Source organism: Hyperoodon ampullatus (assembly GCF_949752795.1).
Source record: "Hyperoodon ampullatus genome assembly, chromosome: 1".
Taxonomy (NCBI): domain Eukaryota; kingdom Metazoa; phylum Chordata; class Mammalia; order Artiodactyla; family Ziphiidae; genus Hyperoodon; species Hyperoodon ampullatus.
In genome coordinates, this window is record NC_136914.1 from 220,084,084 (window position 1) to 220,102,764 (window position 18,681).

At 48.8% G+C, this 18,681-nt stretch overlaps 1 protein-coding gene across 1 annotated transcript in view; it reads left to right on the plus strand.

Moving 5' to 3' along the window:
- Positions 1 to 4,921: 4,921 nt before the first annotated feature.
- The window catches only part of TACC2 (transforming acidic coiled-coil containing protein 2), a gene marked incomplete at its 5' end in the record, with an annotated part of 174,509 nt that continues 160,749 nt past the window's right edge, over positions 4,922 to 18,681 (plus strand). Inside the window, 3 exons of the mRNA XM_079706374.1 lie at positions 4,922 to 5,042; positions 10,514 to 10,977; positions 12,251 to 12,363. Of these exons, the coding sequence (XP_079562500.1) occupies positions 10,873 to 10,977; positions 12,251 to 12,363 (218 nt within the window). The remainder of the gene's footprint in view (positions 5,043 to 10,513; positions 10,978 to 12,250; positions 12,364 to 18,681) is intronic.

Genomic DNA, 18,681 nt, shown 5'->3' on the forward strand with positions numbered 1-18,681 from the left:
TGAGAGACAGAAGCCCATCTCCAATGGCCACAAGCAGAGAAGGGGCTCGTCTGGTTTATAGAATTGAGTAGTGCACGGGCTTCCCTGGTGGTGCAGTGGTTGAGAGTCCGCCTGCCGATGCAGGGTGAACATGTTCGTGACCCGGTCCGGGAAGATCCCACGTGCCGCGGAGCGGCTGGGCCCGTGAGCCATGGCCGCTGAGCCTGCGCATCCGGAGCCTGTGCTCCGCAACGGGAGAGGCCACAACAGTGAGAGGCCCGCGTACCGCAAAAAAAAAAAAAAAAAGAATTGAGTCGTCCGCGGAGAGGGTTTAGCTGTAGTAAGTTACTGAGTCCGAAGGGTCAAAAGATGACGCTGGAGATCTCTCCTCCCCGGATCTTGCTCTGCTTTCCTCCATGATGCCCTAGTCCGTCGGGAGGTGCCCCCAGCCCCACAAGAATCTGATGGGCCCTGATCTGTCATGTGCCCTCTCTTGAATCAATCTCTGTGTCCGCAAATGTGGGACACTTTGATTAGCCAGCCTGAGCCACGTCCCCATACCTGTAGGGGAAAGACGGGCCCTGGGTGATGACGGTCCCATCAGTATGGCTTTAGAGCACTTTCTCAAAAGACAAAAATGTAGCACATATCCATGAAGTTTTTTCTTACAGCTTTTTTCCTCCACACCCCCATTGTCGCAACCCTATGACCCCACACCTGGATCACTGCAGACACCTGCGAACTAGTTTCTCTGCCTCCATCCCCTCCCCCATCCCACCCACGCTCCCAGCCCTCCCTCTCAGAAGCTTTTTCTCTGCGAAGATGCACTTGGAGGTGCCTGCAACCTGCCTACAAGTGAACTCTTGGAAGGAAAGGTGCAGGTCTCTGTTCACAGATTAAGGACCAGGCGTTGAGAACCAGCCATGTCACTGGTGTAAAGGATGAGAGACAAGCCTGCCGAGTCCTGGCCCTTGCCTCCTTCTTACACCCTCGGGCTTCAGGTCCCTCTCCCTCTGTTGTCTGATTTCCCCTGGGTAGCCGTGGGGGAGGTAGGAGCACCCCCAGCAGGTTAGGCTCTCGCTCTGGTCCTTGGTGGGGGGGATACAGTTCACTGTGGCCTGTCCTAACAGCAAGACACTTTGCTTTCAGCAAGAGGACTCCGGCTTGAATAACATCATCCTTTGGCCTCCAAACCCTGAACCTCTGCAGGTACTGGGAGACGTGCTCTGCGTGGCTTGCTGTCAGCCCCCTTCCTACCTTCTAGATGGTTGGTTGCAGGCTTTTGGCGTGTGCTGTGTTCGTTTGCATTTTTAGTTTTTCTCCTCTTCCTCCTTCTCCCATCGCCCCCTCCCACCCACCTCAAATAAGCGATAAAACACAGTAGACATCTGCAATGTATGTTTGGATTTTTAAAACTAACATTTTGGTGTGTCTACCCAAGACCTGGCTCGTTTGATATGCTTTGAGATGCTGAAGAAGGCTTATGTTCTCAAGGTAACGCAGCTGCTAATACTTACCTTTCCAAACATTTCTACTTTGATTTCCTTTGTCCTGGACGGAAGCTGAGCATGGGATGGCAGCCCCACCCACCCACCCCGTCGCCACCAGTGGGCAAAACTGATCTGTTGTAAGGAAGATTGATTTCCCAAGCGCCGCCAGTGTCGTTGTGCATAATGCAGCTGGCTGAGTCCCCTAGTTTTAGCCCTGCTCAAAGTGTTTGCTGTTGGCTGGAGAGCAGGGCGAATTGGGAGCTATGCATCCCTTTCTTTCATGGAGGTGTTTCCTGGAGACAAGTCAAGGTTGGTGTGTGCTGTGGGTGTGGTCAGGGTGAGGCCATAAAATGTGACTTGCTGTGAAATCCTGGCACGCCCAGGAGGAAGAGGAGTGTTAGTCACCCACGATGTGTTCCTCGCCTTAAGGAAAGAGCGGCTCCACCCCAGCGGTGGCTGCCAGAAGGTCTGCTTGGTGCTGTTGATGAAAAGAATCAAAACAATCAATTATAAGAATAGAAAAGAGTTTTATTTGAGCCAAACGGAGGACTATAGCCCAGAAGCCAGCTTCTCAGATGACTCTGAGAAACTACTCCGGAGAGTTTTCAGCAGAGGAATGATATGAACTGAGAGGGTTGTGATTGCTTTGACGAGAATGGTCTTTAGGGGGCAGAGGGCAGAAGTAGTGGAGGGACATTAGTTAAGATACTATTTAGAAGTCAAAAGATAGACGATTAGGGCTTGGAATGAGGTGGCAGGGAAGGGGCTTCCTGGACTGGGGATATATTTTGAAGGCAGAGGGAAGAGGCTTAGTGATGGATGGAATTTGGTGGTAGGGAAAAGAGCAGACTCAAGAATGAACCCTAGGTGTTGGGCCTGAGCCATTGAGTAGATGGGAATGTCATTTCCTGAGATGGGGAGGATTGGAGGAGGGAAGAATTTAGGGGGAGGGGAGAGAATCAAAGGTTCTGGTTTGGTCCTAAAATCTGAATGCCTATTGGGAGCTGCAATGAAGAGATCTAATAGGTATTTAGATACACAACAGATGGGACTTGAGATATATACTTGAGTCATCAGCACAGGTATTTAAACCCATGTGACTGGATGAGACCACCTGGGAGAGAGTAAGAGAGTTGGACAAGGGGACCCAGGTCTAATTCCTGAGATGCTCCAACATTTAGACATAAGCCCAGGGGGAAGTGTGGGAAAATCTTTGAAGGAGTTGGAGCTGGCTGAAGACAAGGGAGAATGAGGGACCTAAGAGATCATGAGAGTATCAAGAAAGAGAGAGTGTACAGTGGCATCAGATGTTCCTAATAAGGAGCAGACACCTGTCCAACGGTTTGACAATATGGCAGGCTTTGGTGACCAAGAAAACTTCATATTGCCCTACAGGCCCCTGACAAGCACAGTTGCGGTGGAATAACAGTGACGCAGGTTGTATGGGGAAGGAATGATGAGGGAAATGGAGATAAGGAAGTAGAGAGAGGTGTGTACATCATCCAAGAAGTTTTCCTAAGAAAGGGAGCAGAATATTGGGACAGTAGCTAGTGGAGAGAGTTGCATGGAAGCTTTAATTAAAGACTGAAGCTACTAGATGCCTGCGTGGTGATGGGCTTGAGGGAGAGAGGCAGGGAATCATTGGAAGACGGGTGAGAGAAGGGTCAACTGAAGGAAGGCTGACCTTGAACGTTTGCGAGGGAATGGCATTGGAGCAGAAGTGGGCTTAGAGGAGAGACATTTCCACCACTGTGGACTGGGGGAGGGAAGACAGAAGCTGATACACCTCAGAATCGAGAGGGGGGAGGGGGAGGAGTTGAGGGAGCTCCGTTCTGATGGCTGATAAGGGTGCAGAGAAAGGGGTGCATGTGTGCGGGGGTGGAAATGAGGTCAGATGAGGAAGGGGGTGTACTAAGCATGGAAGTTGGGGGGATAACAGGTACTTGGGGAGACTGGACCCTGAAGCCAGGGTACGAGGCATGGTAGGACCTCTCTTCATAGTCTCCTGGCAGTGGGCCAGCAAATTAGCTTAATGATTTTTGCTTTTGAAATTTTTTGGCAGCAACTGATTTGTCGAATTAATTAATGACCAATTTTACCTTAAGAAGTCAAGTTTAATAACATCACAATCGTCCTATATCTGGATCCTGCTGACAAGTCACAGTTATTTCTACTTTCATCAGCACAAACTCTAAACTCTGAAATTTAGTAGTGTGGCCTTGGTTTCTTGTCTGTATTGCCAAGGGAAGAGGAGTCATTGAGGGGGAAATTCACACGCGCAGGCTGGACCAACTTCATCCACTTATTGAAGGTTCCTTAGCGACTGAGGCCTTTTTACCTCAGACCCACCCCCTCGTGGATGCCTGTTGCTGCGTGCTGGGTCCTTCTTGTTACTCCTGCTGCTTCCCTCCACTGACTGACTCACTGAGGTCTCCTGGCAGGCAGGCTGCTCTCAGGGAGCACAGAGCAGGCTCAGTTATTAGAATGCACAGCTGTGACTCACAGCCAAGCCCCAGGCCTTTCCTCCCTGGTGACTTCTCTTCCTGAAGGCATCAGATATGTTGGCTGCAAATGAGAAGAAAGTCCTATGTGTAACCAAGGCTGTGGAGGGTGACTGGCTTGGGCATGGGAGGGCACAGTCCTGTGAGAGGCCAGTAGACTAGCACTGAGCCAAGGGGAGCCTGAGCTGTCTCCAGGAGTGTCAGGGTCCTAGCTTGTGTGTCCTCTTTGGAACAGAGGTGGAGGTGACATAGTAATGAGAGGTTTCATGAGCCCTTTCTGGGGTTTCATGCATCATGACTTGCATGGAAGGATTTATGGTGAAATAAGGGCCGTGTCAGCCCACATCCCCATCCTGAAAGCGGGCATGACAGTGGTTCAGTGTTCTTGCCTGAGTGCTCGGTTCTGGGTAGCCTTCCAGAGGGCACCTGAGCTCTGAGCACATGGATTCCAGAGCACAAGGGCAACACCCATCCTTTGGTGCCTGCTTTCCCACCTCTGAACTTCCCCTTGGCCATTGGGTTGTCATAATACCCGTTTACGGCTCTGACAATGTGGAGAGGGAAAGAAAGACAGTCAATCCTATTACTATAATGGCCTGACTTTAAAATACACGATCATTAAAAAAACTCTTTTAAAGCAATTCCATTGTCTTGACGTTTCTGTAGTTTGAGTCCCGGGGGCGGGGCGGGGGGGAAGGATTTTCAACTATTGAAAGTGTGGTCAATGCTGTGAAGCAAGAAGACAGATGCAAAGACACCTGACGTGGCACTGGGTGTCCGAGAAGGCGCTTTGGTGGAGCTGAAGGATGAGCAGGAAACCAGAGGGATCAGGACGACTGAGGGCAGGTCACTGGGCGTGGCGCCCCCTCCAGCCCGGACCTCATCAGGGCAGGTCTTTCTGGTTCCAGCTCAGTGTTAAGGAGGCAACTGGGCCTGAGGTTCATTCCTGAAGGCGACCTCAGCACTGTGGTTTCAGACTGTGGACTTCTCTGACATCCAAGGGACAGAGGACCAGGAGGACAGGAGAATCTGTTCGTGTGAGCCGTCCCTGGACATGTTTCTGCAGGCTGAGGTCCGTAGAAAACCTTAGGCACTGTGTGATTTCATTTTGCTTCTAGATAAACGTCCCCTAAATATGTGCATAGGTTGTTTAAATCTACAAATGCTTGGGGTCCCAAGTTCAGCTTGGAGGTGGTTTCTCTATTTCCTGAGGAACCCAAGGAACTCAACATTACGACAGCCTTAGACCAGTGCCGGCAGGAATAGCATCCTCTAATATTCTACAGGCAGTAGGTGGGCACCTGGGATGATTTAACTGTGTTTAATGAGAAAGAAATTGAACAAAGACAATTAAACAGCATGAACTCAATGCTGATAACAGTGGGGAGAGCTCCTTTATTATGACGTCTGATGGCGCAGCCCAGAGGGTTGATGCTAATTTTCGCTGGAGTGATTATCGAAGTTTGTGAACTGCATGGCTCCATGTCTGGCCAGACGCATCTTCTGAAGAATCTGATTAACTATTTTAGCTTTAAGCTGAGATGGGCACTGGGGCTCTTGGTTAGTGAGTTTTGAATCGGTTTCTTCTCTATAATCATAATAATTAGAATATGTGAGTGTCCACTATGATCTAGCCTTGTGCTTTGTGCTTCACATGTATTATCTTATTTAACCTTCAAATCAACCTTGTAAATATGATCCCCCATTTTCCAGATATGATACTAGAAGGCTTATGGCTGAATAAACACTAAAGCTTGGCTTTGAACCACTACACCTAGCTTCCTGCACCCTTATTCTTTTTCTTTTTTTTAACATCTTTTTTGGAGTATAATTGCTTTACAATGTTGTGTTAGTTTCTGCTGTATAACAAAGTGAATCAGGGCTTCCCTGGTGGCGCAGTGGTTGAGTGTCTGCCTGCCGATGCAGGGGACACGGGTTCGTTCCCCGGTCTGGGAAGATCCCACATGCCGCGGAGCGGCTGGGTCCGTGCGCCATGGCCGCTGAGCCTGCACATCCGGAGCCTGTGCTCCGCAACGGGAGAGGCCACAGCAGTGAGAAGCCCACGTACCGCAAAAAACAAAACAAAACAAAACAAAACAAAAAAACAAAGTGAATCAGCTATACGTATACATATATCCCCATATCCCCTCCCTCTTCCTGCACCCTTATTCTTGAATCAAGCCTCACGCTGCTTTAGCATGAAAATGAATAGTTGTAGAAAAATTCTAGAGGAGCAAAAAATTAGGTTTATATCTGCATTTCAAGAGAAATCAAGTAAAAGAAATCACAGGATGTTATAGGCCATCCTGACAACCCTTACTCTTTGAATAGAGACTGCTCCATTTGGACAGTTTTTTGCCATATTGACAAATTGCTCTTATCGCCCACTGAGGCAGGCAGGCCAGGAGTTGGGGTCCCCATTTTATAGACAAAGAAATAGGCTCCTGGGCTTCCCTGGTGGCGCAGTGGTTGAGAGTCCGCCTGCCCAGGCAGGGGACACGGGTTCGTGCCCCAGTCCAGGAAGATCCCACATGCTGCGGAGCGGCTGGGCCCGTGAGCCATGGCCGCTGAGCCTGCGCATCCAGAGCTTGTGCTTCGCAGCGGGAGAGGCCACAACAGTGAGAGGCCTGCGTACCGCAAAAGAGAGAAAAAAAAAAAAAAAAGGCTCCAGGGAATTCCCTGGTGGTCCAGTGGTTGGTACTTGGCGCTTTCACGGCTGTGGTCTGGGTTCAATCCCTGGTCAGGGAACTGAGATCTCGCAAGCTGCGAGGCGCGGCCAAAAGAAAACAAAAACAAAAACAAGAAAGAAAGAAAAAAGAAATAGGCTGCAAAAGGTGAAATGATTTGGGTTTTCTGAACTTATCCAGCCCTCTTTAAACGATATTGCTTCTAAAATATTAAATACATACAGGACATTAATATTAAGCAGTGGTTTTGAAGTCTCAAAGGTTTTCCTTTCCCCACAAACTCCAGATGTCAGAACATGTCAACTCTGGCATCTTTGAGGTTCCTGGGTCCTTTGAGGATAATTCCTACCACTTTCAATGCCGATGCTTTTGAGTAAGGGAAGGTAGATATCGTTTATTGAAGTTATCTCTCATCCATTCACTAAACTGTAAGTTCCATGAGGGTAGGAACCATGACTCTTTTATTCTAATTAAAGCTTTTATTTGGGAATATTTTCAGATTTACAGAAAAGTTGCAAAGATAGTCCAGAGAATTCCCCTACTCCTCCCCCAGCTTCCTCTAAAGTTAGTATCTTATACCATGTCTTTTAAAATCTTCTGTGTCAACCTAAAGCCTAGACTCAGCCCTTCCTGAACATGAGGCAGCATCATCCAAATCCCAGTGCAAACTCAATTCTCTTATTTTCTCCATCTTCTAAAGGAAGAGTGGGGCTTCAAACCCAGCTCTCCCTGACTCCATAGCTTGTTCATTTTTCCTACCACATCATACCTCGTTACATGAGAAACCATTCCATTTGGGGAAGCCTAAAATTCCACCTTGGAGCCTCCCCCTTCTTGGCCTGACAAAGCGCCTGTGAGGAGAGCTAGGGAGGTGAAGAAATGTTTGGGATGATCTAGCCGAACTGGTCTAAGCACTTGCCTTCCCTTGACAGGGAGGGTGGGCAGCCCACCGGCCCTAGCACAGAACATGTGTTCATCCTCCATGTTTGGCAGCCTGGCAGTTGTTTCTGAAATCCGACTCCTAATGCCATGGGGATGACCTTTGGTCTACTTCCCATCATTCACCTGCAGTCACACTGCTCCCAAGAAGCTCATTCCAAGAGTGGGCGACTTGGCAAGACACTCTGGGCCTGATCTAACCATGTTAATTAAATCTCTTTAATGGCATGACCGGTAAGCAGTGGTCTAGAGAGGTGGGGCACATTTAAGAGGTAAGGTCTGGGGAAATTTTCTTTTTTAATGAGGAAACACTTTAGCTCTTGATAAAGTGTATTTTCCAGGACTGGAAAGTTGCTGCAACTGTTTGAAAATTGCTTTAAAATAAACCCAGAGCTCTGGAGTATTCCTGAGCCAAAGAAAGACTGTTTGTTTACTCAAGCAATGGCAGCAAAGGAAAGATTTGAAGAAGCAATTTGAAAAGTCAGTTTGTCACGTGGAGGATTGCCAATGTTTTTTTTTTTTCCAGGCTGCTATTTAGAAGTGTAAGGGGTAACTTTAGAAATGTATGCTATTTGTAGTGACACCTGTTGACACAACAGACCCCTTGGAATCCTGTAAGCAACAGGGCTTAGTACTGTTGCAAGGATGGGGAAACTGGACAGGGGTTGGGGGAGGTGGTGGTGGACTCAAAGACACTGTAGGAAATGTGGCGAAGCAAGAGCTCCAAGGACTGAGTGTGCTTCCCTCGATTTGCAGAAGTGGCTACCAGACTAAACGGGAAAAATCTACTTTTCATACATTCAACAAGTATTTCTGGAATGCCTCTCTGTGCCAAGGCTATTCTAGGCATTGACTCTAGGCCTCTATATCACATTGTTCATAAATGTCCAGTTGTTTTAGTTCCTCTGAGCATGGCAGGAAGATGGCAGGAATCATAGGCAACTATTTCCACTGCTTGGTGAGGCAGCATAAAGTAGGGAGGGGTCAAGGGCACAGATTCTAGAGCCAAACTGTCTCGGTCCAAGTCCTGGCTTCACCACTTCCAAGCTGTGTGACTTCGGGCAAGTGGCTTAACCTCTCTGTGCTGTGATCGTATCAGTAAAATAGGATTGTCGTAAGAATTGAAGGAGTTTATAAATATGTTAAACACTTAAAAGAATAGTACAGATTTCCCCAGCTATCTGCTATCTGAAAGTAGAACATTCTTAGGAAACCTTTTGTAAGCTGAAATGGCTTAAAGCAAAGAAGCGATTACCTTAGGACATCTCTTGCTAATGGATGCACAGAATAAATTGAATAAAGCACAGACGCTCACAGGCACATTTCAAAGCTATGACAACTTGATGCTGTGACGCTGAGTGTGGTTCCCGGGGAAGGAGCTTGGCGGGGCCCCTCTTGCTGCTGCTGGGGCTTCTCGCTGCCTCCATACCGGCTTTGCTGCAAAACAAACACTGAATGCTGTTTTTGCTTTTTGCCTCTTTTCATAAAAGCAGAAATCCTCTTGGGATCTCTTTTGGTTAGCGAAAACATGTACAGGTCTTTTGTAATAAAGAAATCACATAAAGAAAACATGAAAAGCAGGGGTTACCTGTATGTGGCACATAGAAAGTGATTACAGTGATAAGTTTGCTACTATTGTTATACCAGAAAATGTGCTATGTAGGCGTTGGGTGTCATTATTACTGTGGAAAGAGTATTGGACTTCAAGGCCGGAGACCTGGCCAAGCCACTTAACCTTCTGTTTCTCATCTGAAAAAATGGAAAACATTATTTTACCTGCCTGTTTAGCCCACAGGGATTTTGTAAGACTCAGAGGATGTGAAATAACTTTGCAAAGTACAGCATGCCATTCCCATGGGTAGTACTATTGCCTTTATTTTGACTCCATCCAGGGATGTTTTTGCTGGAGAGAACTGCAGATTAGCTCTTTATTAGGAGAAGTGGCCCTGACAAGTGAGAAAGGTCTATCCTATTTCCTTCTTCAAAGACAAATCTGAGCCCTTGTTATACTTCCTTTGCCTGAGGAAATTCAGCACGTGGTCCCCTCCCCGCTTTAGTCAGAGCAGAGATCTGCCCCTCTATTACATCTGTTGTTTGCATCTGTCTGAGCTGTTAGACATGTCAGTGTCTTTCCAGAACTTCTTCACCTTGATCGTGGGATAAAGAGCAGGAGATTTATCCGTTAAATTATTTGCAGATAATGGGGTGATTGAAAGGGAAGCCTGGCTGCGGAAGGTGTTTGGAGCTGAGGCCTGCATGACAGTTAGACAAGTAGGAATTGGGTTACAATGTTAAAAACTCAGGACCCTGATATGAAAATGTCACTCACTCTGTACTGTGATTCCGGAGTCATCAAAGTAAAAATTGCAAACCATGAACGCAAAGGTAGTAATATTGTACAGATAAAGAACCTTCCTCAGAAGAGTCAGGAACACTTGGAGTTTGAATTTACCGTGATTTGAAGTTTGTACTGTCTTGATACTGCCCTAGAGGATGATTGTTGTCCTGGAGTCACAGATCAGGAGACGGAGGCCCACAGGACAGGGCAGCGGCGCTCGTTACAGGGAATGGTTCAGCCAGCATGGAGATCAAGCCAGCCTGGAGTCCGCAGGCCCCCCTTAGGTGAGGAATCAACCCCAGTTGTTTGCCTCCATTGAAGGCATAAAATAGAGATGCCTTTCCTTGGCTTTGGGGTCAGAGAGAATTAGGTCCACCCAGACTCCACTGCTGTGTGATCTTGGCCAAATACTTAACCTCTCAAAGCCTCTGTTCTAAAACAGGGACAAAAATAGCATCTTCCTCATGAGATTGTGGTGAAGGTTGAATAGAAAGCTCCTGGCCCAGTGCCTGGTACATGCTCAGTAAACAGATGCTATTATTATCGTTGTGTTATTATTTTCCCCTCATTCTGTCCCAGCAAAAGTGAATGAAGGGCTTCCCTGGTGGCGCAGTGGTTGAGAGTCTGCCTGCCGATGCAGGGGACGCGGGTTCGTGCCCCGGTCCGGGAGGATCCCACGTGCCGCGGAGCGGCTGGGCCCGTGAGTCATGGCCGCTGAGCCTGCGCATCCGGAGCCTGTGCTCCGCAACGGGAGAGGCCCCAACAGTGAGAGGCCCGCGTACCACAAAAAAAAAAAAAAAAAAAAGTGAGTGAAGATTTTCCTAATTGTGGTATTCCTGTTAGCACTGGAATATATAGGTCCCTGGGAGCTGAAGCATCTTTTATATTTTCCCTCTGGACACAGCTGGGTGAACACAAACAGTCAACTGTTCAGAGAAATGCACCCGATGGGGAAGCATCTCATCTCGGCTTTTCTCCACCTGCTGGATCTGCCCTCCTGCCGCAGGCCGCCTTCCTCCACAATGGCTGGGGACAGGCTGCCGGTAACCCTTGCATTCATAGTCTACAGGACCAGCCGCCAGAGTTCCGTCCCTCTTGTTCTTTGGGGAGTCCTGAGGAAGGGCCTGTTCTTAAGTTGAGTCTTGTGTACATCCCGATAGGCAGGAGTGGGGAGCACTAGGACTGGCGTTTCCATGAGAACCTCAGGGACGGAGGGTATGCGTGGAACAGGTCTTTAGAAGAAGGCAGATCTGGCCCCAAAGAAAGATGTGTGTGTTGTTTCAGGGAGGGGGGTTCAGGAACACTGCTGGGAAGACAAATAAAAGACAACCACGGGGCTTCCCTGGTGGCGCCGTGGTTGAGAGTCCGCCTGCCGATGCAGGGGACACGGGTTCGTGCCCCGGTCCGGGAAGATCCCACATGCCGCGGAGCGGCTGGGCCCGTGAGCCATGGCCGCTGAGCCTGCGCGTCCGGAGCCCGTGCTCCGCAGCGGGAGAGGCCACAGCAGTGAGAGGCCTGCATACCGCTAAAAAAAAAAAAAAAAAAAAAAGACAACCACGGCTTTGGGGAATACTTCTGGGGATTCCTGAAAGCCCTTTCCCCATTTCTGATATTTGTATCTGACTTAAATGAGCACAGTTTAAATTGAGTTTTAAAAACATCTCATCTCTTTCTGTCCTGTGATTTGAAGTTTTGACTGTGCTCTAAATGTTTGCATCTTGGTTTAAAAAATCAACTGAACAGCAGACAAGCTTATTGCGGGGCTTTAAGAAAAGATGACCAACTCTCAGAATGGTCAGGACCTCAGTGAGGGGCCCTAAGTTTCCCAGGGTCCCTCATTTTCTTCCTTCAGTTGTTTTTTTTTTTTTTTTTCAGGTTTCCAGCTGAATTCTGGTGTGCAAAACCATGAGGCAGGGGAAGGAAGTGTGTTTTCATCTAGGCAGTGCCCCAGACGAGACACTTGAAGATCTCAGATTCAATATCCCACTTTCTCCAGGGGGCAGACGACCCCCAAAGTATAATGTGTTTCCTAGTCTCAGCTTCTTACTAAAACAGTCAACCTACTCAGCTGGAAATCTCTGGTTTACTGTGTTTCTCCTCCATTGGGTGGGAGGAGGGGCCACGGTCGCTTTGCCCACCGTGTGTCCCCAAAGCCTTGCTCAGCGCCTGGCACAGAGCTGGTGCTCAGATGGACGGTAAAGCAAACCAAAAACCTGGCCCTTGGAATGTTGTGGTCAGTGGCCCATTGATAAAGTCTCTGTGTTTTCAAAGACTCTTGTTTGATTTCCTTTCCAATTTCTCTTTCTTGTTGCTCAGAGGACTTCTTTGGCTCGGAGTCCAGGATCCGTGGAACGGCCTGGGAACAGTCAGAGTGCAGAAAGGAAGCCGGAGGAGAAGCCCAGAAGCAATGACCACAGAGATCTGCCCAGGTAGGACCAGGTCTGGAGGACTGACCCAGCCCAAGGCATGGCCAGCTCGCTGCCTGTTCAGAGTTTGTTTTGCTCTGTTTACTTTGGAAAATTTACCCTAAAATCCAGGATGTGGTCCTTGGCGGTGAGGTGCTCCAAGCTGTGGTTCCTAGACCTCTTTGTGATTGCCTAGACGCATGATTGGAAAAGTAGTGTTTTCCTGCCCAGGGATGAAATTAGTAATGATAGGCTTGCATTCCACAGCACGCAGGTCTTTTACCCTCATCGTCAGAGTTTACAATAAACAAGATCAAGGCTGCCAAGGGGCTTAACAGGGGTGACTAATCTGTGGCAAAGTTGGGGTCTGTATTCTAGCACGGAAGCCGAGGTGGGCACTGGAGGATGAGACAGAGGAGTCAAAGAACAGTCACCGAGTCTCAGGGAGACTGTGCATGAATTTCAGAAATCAACAAGGCCACTCTGCCACAGTGGAACGTGGCCAGTGCAGGTGCGGCCCACTGGTCAGTAGTCCCTCGTTTTGACCTGCAGGCAGGTCCTGATTTCCCCGCTAGGGCTATTGGGAAGGAATCCAATCGACTCTCCCCACGTAGTGTTCAGCAGCCACAGTTTTGGGGTCAGTCACAAGCAGAGGGCGAGCAGATGTGAACATTCTGTCCCCAGAACGGACACTGGTCAGGAACACTGGTGGCAATTAATAATTGCCTGTGGGGGGCTTCCCTGGTGGCGCAGTGGTTGAGAGTCCGCCTGCCGATGCAGGGGACATGGTTCGTGCCCCGGTCCGGAAAGATCCCACATGCCGGGGAGCGGCTGGGCCCGTGAGCCATGGCCGCTGAACCTGCGCGTCCGGAGCCTGTGCTCCGCAACGGGAGAGGCCACAGCAGTGTGAGGCCCGCGTACCGCAAAAAAAAAAAAAAAAAAAAAGAAAAAGAAAAATTGCCTGTGGGTTCAGCACATGATCTGGTCAGAAAAACCCTCCTGAACAAATAAATTGAAGCCCAACTTCTGGGAGGCTGTAGTTACAGGCCTTAAAGGAACAAATGAACAAAAGCTTCAAGGAGCAAAAATGCAAAATTGAGGGGTACACACCCCGCCCCCCAAATCCCCCATCATTGACTTCAGGTCTCAAACCCTTTGCAATCACTTTTCACGTCGAGTTTAAGCAATAGTTTTTGCTTGGAGGGTCATGGGTGAGTAAGAGCGGCCCCTGGTGGCAGGAATTTCCACGACGGCTGGTGTCACTTTCTGGGGGGGCTTCAGTTATGCGGTTTCTAGAGGAGAGGCTCTTTGAACCTCTCGGCATGAACATTGGATTTCCTTAGGGCAATGCTGATCCTGCGGGGCAGAGGATACTTTTTTGTGGAGAGAGGCACAGACTATGCCTTGAATGGCACCTTTGATCTCAATTCTTTGTAAAATGGGGGCCTCCTTTCCCTCCCAGAACCCCATGGCTGTTCCACCTTCATGCACTTTTCTATCAGGGTAGCAGGACAAAGCGTTTAATATTTGGCTCTAACTAGACTGGATGACAGTCTAAACTGGCTCCTGGTGATATGAATCTAATGATCTGGAATCCTACACAAGCGAAGTCACTGCTGGCTGAGACCCAAGGTCCAGCTCTTCCATCCCCATCCTTGTGAGGTTCTGGGACTCCTGGATAGGTTTGGGAATTACTTGGGGCCGGCGTCCCAGCTGGCCTGGGGAGTAACAGCAGCTCAAAGTTCTTTCGTTTCTTGTTCCTCAGCTTTAATCTATTATCTTTCCCTTGAAGAAGAATTGTCTCTCATTGGCAGGCAAATTGCACGTGAGGTGCCTTCTAAGAGCAAGTTCAAAAGAGCAACTTCCTGTTCACAGTTAAAAACATGATTCTCCTCCGTAAATGTGCCCATGTCTATTGTGCAAGGCCCTGCACTAACTAACTCAGAAACTAGCAAGAGGAGGCCGGGGAGTCGGGATGTTTACAGGAAGAGAGGGTGAGCATGGGGTCCCCTGTGTGCTATTTCAGTGGCGCACGCCACCCTTGGCATCCACAACAATGATAGCATTTGACTAGGATTTGACGTTTATTTTGCAGACGGGCACTAGAAACTATGCCAAATGCTCTATGCCTGCAAAATAAAATTTTATTTTCTTTAAATCAATTCATTTCTGGTTCTGAGTCCTTACTTGGCCAGGCTGGCGGGAATGCCCATGTCAGCCATCCTTGGGAACCCCTCTCCTGACCTGGTGTATCGAGGCCATCATCTGTCCCCTTCTCACCCCATCACCACTGAGATGTCCACGTCTCAGGCCACACTGTCTCTCCGGCCCTATGACTGTGCTGCTTTCATGATACACTTGGCACATGGGGGTCTTTGGTGAGGCCGGGAGCCCATGGTCATTCCCTTCAGTCCTCTGGGATCATCTCCCCCGTGAGCCTGCGGACACACTCGGGAAGCAGGGAGGGAGTCCCGGACGTTCCCTACTTCCTAGGACCTTTCCATTCTCTCTCTTCATCATCCTAAAATGCATTTGCGGTGTCCTTTTGCCTCAACGGATAGCCAGCATTTTCTCTTCAAAGGACGTACTACAGATTTTTACAAAAGATGGAAAGACCCATTGCCCTCAAACTGTTTCTGTTTTCTACTTGGAAAAGCTCCAGAGAGAAAACACAGAAAAGCCTGCAGTGGGCCTGCTGGACCGGGAGGCAAGGGAAGAATATAAGGAGGAAGGCACATGTTAATACTGCCCAAGATTGTCCCTCTGCGCAGGTGTGATCTCTACTCTCCAGAGGAGGAAACCGAGGCTTGGAGCACTATGCCATCAAAGCCCTAGTGGTAAAAAATCCATCGTTTCCCCCTGGAAGCTCCTCTTCCCTCTGAATACACAAGAACAGGCTTCATACGTCCCCAGAGAGGTTAGTTCTTCATCCAGTAGGGAGTCCCCTCAGTTTAGCTGCTTTGCTCTCCAGTTGCCACACGGTGTCGCTGTTGCAACTTAGCCCTGCATTGGCCAAACCCGTGCAGAGGATGGGCAGTGCCTCCCAGGTGCCCCGCCTTCCAGGTGCCCCACCCTGCGCAAGTCCCTGGGTTCCTGTGAGAGTATGATCCCGCCCTCCTCTGACAAGCTTCGCCCTGCTCAGCGATGTCCACCCTCGAGCATAGCTGCCCTGGAAACTTGCGACTGGACAGGTTCCAGCTCCGCTGTCCAGTTTCCTGGAGCCTTTCCCTCCTTGGATACCAACAGCCCTTGCCTTTATTTTTTTTTCAATAGGTCTTTATTGGAGTATAATTGCTTCACAATACTGTGTTAGATTCTGTTGTACACCAAAGTGAATCAGCCACATGCATGCATGTGTCCCCATATCCCCTCCCCCTTGAGCCTCCCTCCCTATCCCACCCCTCTAGGTCATCACAAAGCACCGAGCCGATGTCCCTGTGCTATGCTGCTGCTGCCCTTGCCTTTTAAACCCTCAGAACAAAATGGATCTTATCATACAACCTTTCCCCAGATAATGAAGCCATTAGGTTGCATCAGAGGAAAATACTGTTTTTGTAGGTTAAAAAAATGTTGGATAGTGGCCATTTCCTGTGCTTCAATATCATACTTGCTCATTCTCTCAAGGAGGGTGCCAGGCAATATTTCAGAGATGACACACCTTTCTCAGGGAGGGACCCTAAGTGATTCGTGGGTGACTTTCTGGCACCCTTGTCACTGAAGGAGGAGTGGAAACTCAACAGCCAAGAGTCTTAACTGTTCTCCACTGGCTGTCAGAGGTGAGCAGGCATCAGGATCACCTGCAAGGCTGGTTAATACACAGGTCGCTGGACCCATCCTCTAGAGATTCTGATTTGGTAGGTCTGGGGCCAGGCCTGAGAATGAGAATTTCTGATGAGTTCCCAGGTGACGTTGATGCTGCTTGTCCAGGGACCACGCTTGAGAAGCACTGCATTATGCCAGAGAGCTGTGTGAGTGCCATGGCTCCATGCTGTTGGGGTCCAGAGGAAGACACCTTTGCCGAGGGCTGGGTTAGACAGGAGAGTCTCCTGGGGGTGGGGGGAGAGGGGACTTGAACCAAAGGGGATGGCTGTAGAGGCCGTTCCAGGTAGGGGCAGAATTCCTGAATTGGACCTCTCTGAAGCAGAGCGGGAAGTGAGCCCAGACCTGGTGGTGGATGTTCACTAAAAACAAGGTTGGAGAAATGAGGCCAGGTTGAGAACTTGGAGGTCAGGGAAGGGACTGAGATTTTATCCTGCAGGAAACAGGAAGCTGGGGAAGTGCTTTGTGGTTGGTTGGTTTGTATTTAAACAAGGGTTTATGCGGGAACTTAGAGCCTGGATTAATGCACTGGAGCAGGTAGGCTGGAAGGACAGTAAGGGATGCTCTTGTAGTAAAAGGACGGTGTCTGGGAAATCACCCCAAGGTAGAACCTGTTACTGAACTGAACTCTGGTCCGCTTGCCCACGTGCAGCAAAGCCAATCTACTGACACTGGGTTGTGGTGAAGGAAAGTACAGGGTTTGTTGCAGGGCACCAAGCAAGGAGAACAGGCAGCTAATGCTCAAAAGCTCCAAACTCCCTGATGGCTTTCAGAGAAGGGTTTTTAAAGACAATATTAGGGGTAAGGGTTGCAGGGTGTCTGATCAGCTCATGAACATTTTTTTCATTGGTTGATGGTAAGGTAACAGGGTGATGTTTGTGGAATCTCAGCCATCAACCTTCTGGTTCCAGCCAGTCTGGGGTCTACATGCTTGTGGTCAGCATGTAGTCACCAACCTCCACCAGGATATTGTTATTTATATCCCCTCAGGAGGAACCAGGAGTCCTGTGACTCTATTGTCCTAATCATTAACTGCTTGAGTCTGCTCTTTGGAACTCAGGGAAGGTCGAACGAGAAGCGGGGACAAGGGAAGGGCTTGTACCTTGGAAGGGCCCACAGGGTCCTCCTCAGTTTCAAACCTACAGAACCTGGAGATGGCCTGGGTGCAGGCAGAGGAGGTGGAGTCTAAGAAGATGCTAAGGTTCTGGACCAAGAACCCAAAAGAAAGGTCCAACATTAGAAACTGGGACGTCCAAGGTGAGAGCTGCTATAGGGAAACTGTGGTCAATGTTAAGCTTACTGGGAACCCTGCTGGTGTGGTCTTTATGTAAGCTGACCCCTGGCATGGGGAGGGGTGACAGTTTAATGGCCTGATGATGGAGCCTTATGGCCCCAAATGCTATGATACCCTCATGGAGGTTTCAGTTATTTACACAGTTATTCTCAGATAGATTGGCTCATTCCAGTGCTGGTGTGTGTGTGTGTGTGTGTGTGTGTGTGTGTGTGACTTTAAAACTATATTTAAGAACGCAGGAACAGATCGGGGTTGGGGTGAAGGACGGTAAGTGAAATCATATGGGACAGTGTTTCCCACACTTCCCAGATCATAAGATTTACCCGGATGTCCGTTAACTATATAAATTCTTAGCCCCCTTCCTGGTCCTTCTGAATCAGAATCACTAGATGTGGAGCCAAGGAACCTATGTTTTTAATAAACACCCAGGGTGATTCTTTCCAGCAGGGACATTTGTGAATAGTGATCGACTGCCAGGTTCACCTTATCACGTGTTAAAATACCCCATTTCCTGACCCCTCCCTTGAAGAGTCTGATCCAGTAGATTTGGGGTGAGACCACAAAATCTGTTTTTAATAAGAAGACCATGTGACTCTCATGATAAAGTGTGGGAAACACTGACCCAGGGCTTACCCTCAGGCCAATAACCATAGCGACCTTTTGTTTGCTTGTCTGTGAAGTTTATAGTGAAGGCTCAGGAATCAGGGATAATTAACATATGTTAAGCTCCTGCCCCCTCCCTTTCTCTCATCTATGTTTTTCTTTCCATAAATATCTATTGGGAATCCATTGTGCGAGGCACTGGGGACACAGCCAATAACACTGGAAGCCCCGGGGCTTCTGCTCCAGTTGGGAAGTAGGTTGTAGTGAGGAAGTCAGACATGGAACAGAAGGAAGACAGACACTTTCAGGTAATGTCACAGCTCTGAAAGACACCAACTTGGTGTTGTGATTGACAGGAACAGAGAAGGGAGTGACTAGTTTGGATTAGATCAGTGGTTCTCAAAGTGGGGTTCCCAGATCTGCAGGCTGAGCACCAGATGGGAACTTGACAGAAATGCTAAGTCTTGGGCCCTTCCCCAGACTCTGGGGTGAGCCCTCCAGGTGTTCCGTTACACCCTAAGGTTTGAGAACCACTGGACTAGATGGTCAAGGAAGGGAGTGATATTTGCACTAAGTCTGGAATGACAAAAAGGAGGCAGGCATGGGAAGATCCAGGTAGAGGGACA